Source organism: Tinamus guttatus, unplaced genomic scaffold (assembly GCF_059628265.1).
Source record: "Tinamus guttatus ecotype Peru unplaced genomic scaffold, ASM5962826v1 Tinamus_guttatus_pri_ptg000403l, whole genome shotgun sequence".
NCBI lineage: Eukaryota > Metazoa > Chordata > Aves > Tinamiformes > Tinamidae > Tinamus > Tinamus guttatus.
In genome coordinates this window covers 309,160-321,306 of record NW_028288937.1, presented here as the reverse complement: position 1 = coordinate 321,306, position 12,147 = coordinate 309,160, and the positions used below count along the sequence as shown (strand labels likewise).

At 43.5% G+C, this 12,147-nt stretch overlaps 1 protein-coding gene across 3 annotated transcripts in view; it reads right to left on the bottom strand.

Annotated features, from left to right (window-relative positions):
* The window catches only part of TTBK1 (tau tubulin kinase 1), a 66,907-nt gene that overhangs the window by 32,107 nt on the left and 22,653 nt on the right, over positions 1-12,147 (bottom strand). For 2 of the 3 annotated variants that reach the window (XM_010217440.2, XM_088531251.1), the window contains exons 5-6: positions 11,468-11,608; positions 9,971-10,075 (exon numbers count right to left, since the gene is read on the bottom strand). In XM_010217440.2, coding sequence (XP_010215742.2) covers positions 9,971-10,075; positions 11,468-11,608 — 246 coding nt within the window. Of the gene's footprint in view, positions 1-2,811; positions 2,948-9,970; positions 10,076-11,467; positions 11,609-12,147 lie in introns of those variants that run through there. The other variant, XM_088531252.1, reaches the window with a different exon arrangement.

Sequence of the window (12,147 nt, the reverse complement as noted above, 5' to 3'; positions counted from 1 at the left end):
GTTCAGCCCAGGCATCTTCCATCACTATGCTACATTTGGGCAGAATAAACATATCATTAAGAGCCTACACTTACAGAAATTTAAATGCATTCATAACAACTCTGTATAGCCCCACTTAGGTCAGTTGATTCTTTTTTATTCTTTGAGCTGTGCCTCTACTTTTAGAGTTCAACCTTCAATTCTACAGCTTCATTCCAAGCTGTTCTTCTCGCAACTCAGATACATACAAACCAGTCGCTTCCTTTTGGGTGCTGGAAAGTTGCTGAGAGTTTCCAGACACTCTTCGCATGAAGCTCTGAATGTTTTAGAGACAAGTTCATCAACACTTTGCCACTAAAGTACAGCCCTAGCGGTGTATAATGCTGTTCTTAAACTACAGTGACTCTGAGCAATAAAAGTCAGAAGTCTGCGTTATAACTCTAGTACGTTACTCAAATTATCCTCAAAGAGAACCCATACACGTCCCATGCAGAATTTAATCTTGAGCTATAGCTACTCATTTAGCAGCATGTAACAGCTGAGATATTTTCCAGATAATGCATCTGTTTCTTCTCAGAGCATTCACTGAGAATTCCCCCTGGCAAGTGACTGCAAAATATTCTTCAGCCCTCCACTGGAGGGTGAGAGTTTCTGAAAAGTAGAAAAATTCAACCATGGGAAGGTATCTGTTGGAAGTGACCATCGGTGGAGACCTTCTCTAGCCTTTCCAAGGCAAGAAAATAATCTTCTTTTCCATTGTGGAAGTTGGTCTGTTTGGAAATTTTTTGTGAGACATGGGATAACAGCATATTATAATTCTAGTGTGCAATCTGTAACACTTTCAGAGCAAATACCTTGCAGTGTTTGTAATTCAGGGGATGTCCTCTTTCAGGTTCCTTACCCACCTCAGTGGCTTCAGCTGTCAAATGTGAATTTTTATGTACTGAAGCCATTGCCACAAGTGGTGGCTTCAGTATGGGTAGGACCATCTTTGAAAGTCTTTAAATCAATTATTTTTTGCGGTGTTTCTAGACTCTAAATGGGATGCGTTCTGAAAACAACTTCTAGATGGTTTCAAACGTATTCTGCTCCCCTTTCAGAAAAGGAAAAAAAATGCCCTGCCATCTTTTAACGTGCCTGTGGCCCATGGCCGTTGGGAAAGGGTTCATCACCCCAGCTCTGTGGCTGGATCCAGCTGCCTCTCTCCGATCCCGGGCGACGTGCGGAAGAGAGCACCGCGGCTGAGCAAGGTGTAACACTTTGCCATGAAACCCTCACACAACACAGGCCTTGACATCGTAGCTTTCCAATTATTTTGGCAGGATGTTTAGATCTTTAAACAAAACAGGCAGATGCTAGCTGCATGAGCAGCATCTTTTCCTTGGAAAGATTGCCTCTCCTTGGCTGCCCTGCCAGTCACAAGGCAATAGCTCATGCCTTATGTCTGTGCCACTAATCACTGCAGTCAAATGGAGAGCAGGAGGCACCACACTCTTCATCCAAACAGGCTGCCCTGCCTCAGCACTCGCCGTGGCTCACACTGAATCCAGAAGAAACGTTGGTGCCAGTTGGATATGCATCAATGTTCATTTTCCAGATCGTTTCTTCACACGTTTCAATTCTTAATAAATTTCAACCCACTCCTGTGTAGCTTCGACAGCAGAGAAGGGCTTGGATAAACCATTCCAACTTCCCTGACATACCCACATTCAACACAGTGTGGGCTACACAACAAAAAATGTTACATCTTCATGCCCGAGAACTGAAAATCTAGCAGTTAGGAACTTCAAACTATTGAATCATGTGTAATCCAACGGATTTGAATCCCTGATAAGATGGTAAAGAGCTAGAAACCAGAAATGCTACATGCACATTTTTTTTTCCTCCATCAGCATTACTATCAAAAATGCTGATCAGGGTAAAAAGAAAAAAAAAAGAAAAAAAAAAGAAAAAAAAAAAAAGGCTCTTCCTGCATGGGGATTGCACCCAGCGCATAAGCCAAGGGCCACATTATACAGAACTGTCAGGGAGACTCCAGATCACTTGTGTGAGGCACCTTGCCTTGTGTGAGAAGTTAGGTTTAAAATGAGTTTTAGCCTTGGAGAATGTGTTAGAACAGCCCCACAGAGCAAAAAGCTCTGTGGTCCTTCCAATATACATTGGCTGTATGCATTATCACCAGGCAGGGCAGAATTAGCTAACAAAATACTGCGCATGGGGGATGCATCATTCCAAACTGGGAGCTTTTTTGCACCCATCAGCTTTTCCCCACTGTTCAGGTCAAACACTCACGATGGTCTGTGTTTTAGGTGCCTCACTGCTAGGCTTTTCCTGCGTAGGAAGTTAAGTTAGTTAGGCTTTTACAGGGGATACACGTCTCCACCTCTGCTGTAGTGTTGGTCACATCACAGACAAATTCTGCACTTCTCGTGCACATTTTGAGTTGTTAATTTGAGCAGCAATGCTTTCCAGCATCATTAATGACAGCATTTTTTTTATCCCAAGAATGAGTCAGAAATTAATAAACAGAGGAAGTCTCTCCTTGACTTTGCAGCTACAAAAGGCACAAAAGAAATCACAGTCTCCGGCACCCTCCCAAACATCTCCCAGCCCTTTGGGCAGAATCCCAAGTGTTCCTGGCCTCTGCATCACATTTAGGCAGCTGTCACGATCCGGCTGAAAAACAAACATATCATGAGGGAGGGAAAAAAAAAAAAGAACAAAAAAGGAAAAACAACAAAAAAAAGAAAACCAGGTGTAATTTGGAATCCCATATATAACAAAAGCACAAAACAAAATGAAAACCCAGAAGCATGATGATGGCTCACTCACAACTCATAGCAGAGATGGTTACGAGCAGCGGATGGGAAGTCAACGCATCAAACACAGCCTCAAAAGAGCCCAAAAGAACTGTAAAACAGAGAGAAACCCAAAGAAAAACATGATAAAAAATAACAAAATGAAAACAAACAAACAAAACAAAAAAGAAATTAATAAAAAACAACCAAAAGACACAATTCAATATTACACCCCTCCTGACGCTTGAGCCTCTTATTTTGTTGCTGTCCTTGCCCGGTGCATCTCCTTGGCCTGGGGTGGTTGCTGCCCGTGCTGTATTTGGTTCTAGTTAGATGCAGAGCCTGAGGAGGCCTCGGTGCTTTGTGAATTCTCTGGAAAGCGGTGAGAGGGGTCCCTCTAGAGCCCAGCTTCCCCATCGCTCGCTCCTACCGCGAGCCACAAAAATAAAACCCCAGAGCTGCAACAGGCACGGGCCAACTGCAGGCCGGTCCTCTAGTTCTGTCATGGTTTGGGAAAAATACCTGTCACCTAAACCTCCCCAGCTCAGCCTCAAAAGCCAAACTGATTAAAAACAGAGTGAGTGGATTCGCTCCTCACAAACACATCCTGGCCCTTAATAATTTGCTAACCTGAAGAAAGACCTTGGCTCAGAGATAGCTAATCCAGCAGAAATCAAGCAACCCCAAGCAAATCAACCCAGTTCTCATCTGAATTTCAATATCCCTCTAACCTCAAAACGTGCAAGCTCTAAGATACCTGCACATTTTACAACTCTGTTCAGTTTTGAGAAGATTACTTGACAGTCCTGTACTAATCTTTCCAAAGTCAGAGACATCCCAGGGATGAAACTTTAAGCAAAGCCATCTGAAAAGGATCCATTTTGCACTGATATCTGAATATTTATTAGCTAAAGAGAGAAAATGGGTGACAATTACTCTGCAAGCTGTCAGCAAGGGCACTTGCCTGGTGGAGAGGGATTTGACGTCCACATCAAGTCAATAGTGACTTGCCCAGGCGTTGAAGCCCCTGTTCCCTCTCCACCAGACAGGAATAATTCTGTTCATCTCTGTGCAGCCCAGCAGGAAACATAATCAGAGCTTCGTGTTGAACAGCTTTAACCAGAAGGAATGACACAGTGAGACGCAGCCTATCCCTGCTGCCGCTTGGCAATATAGGAGCTCTGAAATGGAAAATGGGAGCTTGGCACTCAATTTCTTCAGGGGATTTTAGCCTGGATCTTCCTTCCCTCTGTAGTAGTCTTACGAGCGACTTCTCTGCGTTTTTCTACATGTTGCTGTTAATGCATGTGGTGAAAATGTTGCTCTTCTGAGATAGCTACTACCAGCTCACACAGGGAACATACATTTGTCTTGTTTTCTGCCTTAACTCCTGGGGCATCTTCAGAGCTGCCACCTTGCACAGACCATCCCATAAACGGCTGTTTCCTGCATGCCCAAACCTGCACAGCTGACTGCCTTAAACTCAGCTGAACCTTATTTATTTTGCTACACGTCAGCTCATCTGTATGGTGGCATCTACATGCTTTCCCATAAAAGAATTTGCTTTTCCCTCATTCATGCTATCAAATAGTACTTCATTGAAATCAGGACAATATAACCCAATATACATCCGATGCAAAGGTCCCTACTTGCTAATATATTCATCAGCTAGCTGCTTTCCATACATTTCATTTTAGCTGCACTGATTTTGTGTAGTTGTAATGTTTTAAAGTAGAATGTCAGCTCTCTTCTCAAGTCCTAGTTTGCTCCTCCTGTTTATTCTGTTGTAAAAACATTAATCTTATCAGTAACATTACACACACGTTTCAAGTGCAATGCAAAAAAGCAACTGGGCTTCCAAGTTCGAAGAATTGGGGGTCTTAGGATGCAGGTGTTCATATACTTCTTCTTCTCTCATAGCTCATTTCCCAGAGGGGAAAAACTACTTAGTAGAAAATATGTATAAAAAAACAGAGTATTTTTATTAATGCAGGTACTCTTTCGCTCTGGCACATTGCCCACTGCAGTAAAGTTTATTTTTAACGCTGTGCATAGACATGCGGAAAATAAAAGCATTTCTCTGTTAGCTGACACATTTCTGCAGCCTCTGCTGCGTCGCCGACACGGGCTGCGCTCTGTCCTCCCTAGGCTCCTTTCTGCCCACGGAACGGCCCAGGATTCCTGCACAAACACAGGATCCCCAGCAAAGCCCTGCAAACTACCGCAGTGCAGCGAGAGGGAGACGCGACCCACGGGCGGCAGCTGACGAAGCTAAAAGCGGCGCTTGCCGAGCAGCACCGCGCGGGGCCGACACTCCTGGCAAAGCGAAACCTCGCCTCTCGTTACAAATAAATAACGGAGCAGCTTGCTGGAATTTGAGCCTCTTCCAAATAGTATCCTGGGAAGCACGGGGAATGCATTTCCATAGGCGAAGCGTTACATGCAGAGGAAGCGCTCTCTGGAACTCGCATTAGTGACAAACTCGGCAACTTCTGCAAGGACCAAAGAGTTAAGCACCCAAAAGCTGACCCACGCAAGCACAAAAGACCTTCTTGTGTCAGAAGAAAACATCTCCATTGCACGTTGTTCACTGTGTTATCCGTATAACAACGTGCATCTCTTCTCTTCCCCTCCTGGTTCAAAGTGTCCAGCCAGACCCTACTTCTCCCCATCAAACATGTTCTGCTCATCCGGCTCTTCCCTAGGAAAACAGCTGCAAGAGGGAAGTTTTTTCTTGCGCTCCCTCTGTACCAGACACTGCCAAGAATTTAAAAATACAGCTTTCCAACCCACTCTCCAGTAGTTAGCTCGCTGTCCTACAATACACAGCGATGCAGAATGCCTACAAACACACTGCTGGATGGCAGAGGTGGGCAGGATAACCAGGACACCGACAGGAATAAAACTGCCCCATGCCCCTCTCTGAATGATGACAGAAGGCTACATCTAGAGGCAATAACAGTTAGATCCTCACAAAGCTCTCTGCATCCCAAAATATCAGTTTTGTGATAGAAATTCTTCTGACCCACCCCAAAACACACATTTTCATCTGTGGGGGAAGGCAGTGGTCTTGCAGGAAGCAGTGCAAGTATTAAGGGAAGGAAATAATCGCTTCCCCTGGCACAGCAAGACAAAGTTTGCCATTTTCTTCTCCAACGAGGCAAATATGGGGCATAAGCTTTCTGCAGGAAGAACAATCCTATGGAGAACACCACCAGATTTCTTTTAACTTGTCTGTGTTTCTAAGCAGTTTTTATCTGTACCATTTCTCTATTTTTCCACAGGCAACCACAAAGTGAGGGCAACTTCAAAAATCTCAAAGGAGAGGGGCTAAAAAGTAAAGCACTGTAAAGCCCGCTGTCCTAATTTGAATTGAGGGGACTGGCAGAGATGGACTGTGCTGCCAGTGCTGCCACCATCACACTACGACCAACACTAAGAGAAAAGCTTTTTGTAAAAACAAGGCTAACAGACACTCAATTCGACCTCAGGTTAGTCCCCAAGTCTCAGGCTTTCCTTCAGGTACTCTATGTGAAAAGCCATCTCCACCCTCATCTCCATCTCATCAGATATCACGACACTGATCTGTTTTGTGTTCCTTTCCTGATGACTTCCAATATTTGATCGTCTTGAATGCTGCTGAGTATCACACCAACGTTTTCATGAAACTATTTCATAATGTTAAGGTCTCACTTCTCAATGGCATCTGTCAGCTCAAAAGCCATCACCATATATGCAAAATTAGAACCAGCTTTCTGTCTCCATGGGCATCACCTTTCATTTACCTACAGTGAATACAACCTGCTAAATTGTAGTGCCACCTTTCTGTTTTATAACAGCTTTTGGCAATCTTTTCCACCATTGGCCCTTACCGTTACCCCGGGGCACTCCGTCATATTACTGCTCTTTAGACTGCAGTTCTGCTCTGCAGATGGACTCCGTGTTACTCTTTCCAATGCATACTGACTACCTGTGACAGCCTGTGCCATCAAGTCAAGAGCTGTGGGAAGAGATGAGCAGATTATGCAGCATCAAGGAGGACAAGCAAGACATAGCAGGGTTTTCACAGAGCCACTGAAAGAGGGGATTCTGATCCCCAAAATGCAAAGGGGGGACTCTCAAAGGAGCAACAGATGGGGACTCCCAAGAGGAGGGAAACTTGACTTTTGGCAACCAAAGGAAGGCTCCTACTCCACAGTCATATCTGCAAATACAGACCAGGATGCTCTGGAAATAGGCAAAGAGGAACAAGACCTGTCAGAGGAGGTCTCAAAGCGAGCTAAGCCTAAACCATATGTCTGCACCAAGAGAGGCTGGTGATGCTGAAGACTTGCCCCTAAGGGAAATGAGACATCTGCTCTATCTGTCCAGCTGAGTAACCGTCAGAGACTTCTACAGCCCTCGAAAAATACCAAGTAATCAGAGTGTTGAGAGCAGCTACGGTCCTCTAAGAGGGCATCCTAGTAAGGGATACTAGTTTTGTTTTCCTAGAAACACAGAATGAATTTGGATTCTACTGTGCCAAATGGCTGATAACATCACAAATACTGAAGCATCAAGTTGAACTTCCAGGTAGCATCCTTCCATAACAACCTAGCAGCAAAATAGCTTGTTAATACTCAGCAGAAGCTCAGCAGGGCACCCACTCTCCAGGTAGCAGGTTCTGTGCTAGCCCTTCAAAGAGGGGCTGAAAAGCCAGAGTGGTTACAACTGAAGAGAGAAATTAATGCTCAAAGATCACGGAAAGCAGAAATGCCCTTCAAAGCTTCAGTCAGGCTCTAAGAAATGAGATCAAGACCTTCTTAGAGCCAGCCTATGCCAGCCTACATTTACCAAGGGGTTCTTTGCCTCTTGACATCCGGAACTTCCATAGCATTTGGCATCTGTAAATTGCACAGAAATCAGTGCCAATACTTCTCTAGTGTTTTACTTTATGGAATTGCTGCTTTGCCCATTTTCCAAAATCAAGAGACAACTAACAAAAAAAAAGAGGAAGGCAAAAATGTTTAAAATAATCGTAAAGGCGAAGTCTATCATTTGTATCACGAACAATGTCTGAAAAGCTGACAAGCAAGACTGAAATTATGAATTTCAGAGGGCGTGAAAAAACCAAATACCTTTGATGATATTATTCATAAACTATGCAATGCCCTTGAAACTGTAGAAAAATGCAGGAAAGCTACTCAAATGACAACAAAAAAATCTGTTAATAAATGAACATGACAGAAAATTCACACATTTCCAGAAAAGCAGAGACCTTCTTCCATCCCACAATTTTTTGTATTATATCTCAGAGCTGAATCTCAGAAAAAAAGGACGATCATAGCATGATCAGGTATAAATCTAGGAACTTTATTCCTCATAGATAAAGGAACTGAAAGAGAATGAAAAATCCACTTAAGCACAGTTTAAAATAGTCTCTCTTTGGTATAATAAAAGATTAATTTTGTAATTTAGAAAGATATGTATAAGATAACACTAGCTAAATACATCTGAAAAGCAACTTTTTTCCTAAGCGAGCGTTCAGGCCCAGCTCCAGAGTAGCTGGGGAAGGCTGTTTGCCAGGCAGTGCTTCACCTCCTCCATGCTGAGATCGTCACCACCATCTCAGACATCCCCAACCTCATCCTGCCCAGAGCTGGCTCGATGCCCTAGAAAGAACTTGGAGCCTAAAACTCAGTTGAAGAGGCAGTCCAAAGAACACCAAAGGCCAAACCAAAAACCTCTCACAGTGGAAGCACCAGGCTAAGCCAAGCCTATTACAAAGGGGCAGAGTAGGTTCTCCCACACCTTTGGTTTAAGGCACAAAAGGAACTGCCAGATCAGCACACTCCTCTGTCATTAACTCTGTATGCACACAGGGAGCTGAATCCCCAGAGCTTTTAATCTTCGCTTGCTTGGATCTACTTAACTAAACCAACTAACTGTTTCATCTGATTAAATTTCATGTCACTTGTTTGCACATCCCACGTGAGACACTGCTGAATCCTTTGCTCTTAAAAATGGCCAGACGTGATATAGTGCTGCTCGCCCAAACAGGGCCTGAGAACACTCTCTATATAGATAGCAAATTAAAAATGAAGTCATTTTATATTACTGGGAGAAATGAAAGAGAGTTCAAAAGAAGAAACAACTGGAAAAAAGTCTTAGTTGTAAAGAAAGAATATAATTCAAATGATGGGACATGAAATACAGGCATAAAACACAGTTGCTTCATTGAAAGAGTGAGCAAAATATTTAGCAGAAAAACAAGTTTCAGGAGTAATGTTTTATTCCATGAAAGGACTGAGTTCTGACTACAGAAAATGGAAGGAATGGAGAGGCTGCATTTGGGCCATCTGGAAAGACTTAAAGAAGGGGGGGAGAAAAAAGAGCCCTCCCATCTGTGTTCATCTGCCCAAGGCAAAATGCATTCACTTGCTTTTATTTCCCTCCCACATTCTTCAACCATTTCCTACATTACAGAGAGTCTCTGAATTTAGCCCTTACAATCAACACTATCTGGAGCAACTAATATCTTGCAGGTGAGAAAGATGTGCAGGCCAAAAAGTATAAGCCTAGGATGATAAGCAGAGAGATGAGAGATTATTAGAGCCCTCTGTGCTTGCACTGTGTTCCAAAATAAATCTAGGAGTGCTCCGACAGCAGCTTGTTGGGATACAGCACAGCCTACCACATCCAAAGCCGACTGTACCCTCATGGGTGACTCCAAATAACATGGTGAACTGAAAATGGAATAGCTCAATGTCTTATTTTTTGCTCCTCTCCCTCCCCCCCTTTTTTTTTCTCTCCTCGATAAAGAACTCTAAGAAAGCACCAGCCCAGCTCCCCAAATTGTGCTCCCAGCGAAACAAAGAAGGACAGTCCTCCAGGGCTACAGATGTTGCATAGGCAGCACTAGGCTTGTCCTCTTGCTTGGCAAAGGTGTTCTGCAAGAACTCTAAGCCTGTGGAAAACATGGTTGGCCTGTGATGGTGGTGGGGAAATCTATCTACCTCTACCTTACGAGACAAGAACAAGCATCTGTTCTCCGATTCCCAACTCGGTTGAAGTCACCTCCTGCTTCTCACCTTGCAAAAAATGCAATTCAGTATAATAACCAAGCATAACAATCCAAGTCAACAAAATAACCAGACCTTTTATTGACCCAATCAGGAGCGGAACTGGAAAAAAATCACTTGAGATTTACTTACTGGCCGGACTTCACCAGTGGTGTTGGTGTACTGACGAGCCAGACCAAAATCTAGCATGTAGCATTTCCTGTACGTTGAAGGTAAGCGGCCCATGGCAAAATTGGACTGGACAAAAGAAATTAAAAAAATAGAAAAAGTCAACACTCGATTGGATGACAGCATCTTGTGCAGAGTGGTGATTTGCATACAAAATGTTGCCATACAGCACCACACATCTCTGGTGGTAACAAGTCAGAGAAAGGAATTTTGAGATACATCTCACGGAAAGAACTGTTGCCATATTAAGAAGTTCACTATGCAGAGAAGTGGCTGTGGAGCCTCAAAATAACTAAAATTCACATTAGCTTAGCTAAATTTCAGCTGCTATGAGAAAGAGTTACATTTCACACCACTAGCTCTGCAGCGAGATCTCCATCACTTGCATAACAGGCTGGAGTTACTCGCAGACAAAATGTTTCCCAGCTTCTCTTCCTGATTCAGCATGCATTACCCTGCCCTAGCCCCAAAAAATTAACTAAAAACCTCCACCCACAGTGGCGCATTCCCTGGATGTCTCTGAACATTCAGAGGCACCTGGAAACGCTTTCGTTCTTAGTGAATAAACTGGCAATAAGCAAATGAAGCAGCCATCATTTAATGCCCATCTTAAAGCTGGGTGCTGCACCATGACGCTCTGCTGCTGAAGGCTTTAAGCCCAGCCCCATTAATGACTAGTCACTAATTTGCAGAAAGGGGCCCAGACCAAACTGTGGGTGCAGCGCTACATTTTTCAAAGGCTATGAGGACAGGAGAGCAAACCTGAAGTCCTGCTTTTGTTTCTACTGGCAGAATTCAGTACAACAGCCCTCCTGTAGTTTGCACAGGGGAGGTTTTGGGGAATCCTTAGCAGGTTTGTATGATGTTTCACCCCAAAACAGGGAGACACACTAAGACTGAGATCCCAATACACATGAAATTAGCAGGCTGACACCACAAGAGGCAGCTGCTCCCAGACACCTGCATATGCAGAAGGAAAGGGTCAGCTGCTCAGGCATCAGCACATACTCTGGAAACTGCCCTCCGTTTTGAGGCAATTGCTCAAAAAAATGGACAAGATTATTCAGTTAAATTGAATACATGAAATCACATTTATTTATGTGATGGGGCACACAGCAAGAGATCCATTCTGAACCCATTTTATAATAATAATGTGTTGGAATCCGGACAAATATTCAAAGTTAATTGCTTCAGCATGTGATTTTGAGTGGGACAAGTATGATTAACAGTTACTAAACCACAATGGAGCGGTCTCTGCCAAAGAAACCTAGTTTGCTTTGCAAAGGAATGACAGTACTATATTACTATTGTCTACCCACAGAAAATAGGAAGTAAAAAGCAGGTCTAAAAGCGTCCACTGTGGTCTGCCCATGCTCAAGCCATCAGGATAGCTTTATTAAGTCAAGCAAGGGACAGACAGACAGACACACAACCAGAAGGAAAACTTCCAAAACAACATACAGGCTTGATGTCACGGTGCAGGAATCCCACAGAGTGAATGGCTTCTATTGATTCCAGAATCTGTTTGCCTAACCGCAGCGTCGTGCTCAGCGTGAAGGTCCCCCGAGGCTGACTTCTTCTGAGATCTGCAAGATTTCGGCCCTGAAACAGTCAATACAACATTTAAACTGGCACACCAAAGCACAGTATTTCACCGTTGCAAGATCTAAGACACATCCCAGCTAAAGTAAAAATGCTAATCAAACAGGTGCTTTGCCTTATGTCTCATTTAGTTCTTGTACCTAGATTCCCAACACTTCATTTTAACTTTTAAATGATACATATGCTCATAAGAAGATACCAGGCTGATATCCTTGGATGGCAGCTGACTGTTACTTAGGAAATAGGCACACTAAGAGGACCAGAAGCTGTGAGCTAGCACACTATCACAGCAGTTTTGGATTTGTAAATGAAAAAGAGGGTTTTACAACGTCCTCACAATGACCTTACAGTGTCCTTCCCTCTATGACAGAGTGCCCCCTTCTTCTACAGAACTAAAACAAACATCAGCTCACCAAAGCAACCAGGCTCACAGAACACACATCAAAATACAAGTTATAGGGATATGCTGGTTACCACTACACTACAGAACCTATCCGTTCTGCTTCTGTAAAAACGTACACACTTATAATACAAATCCA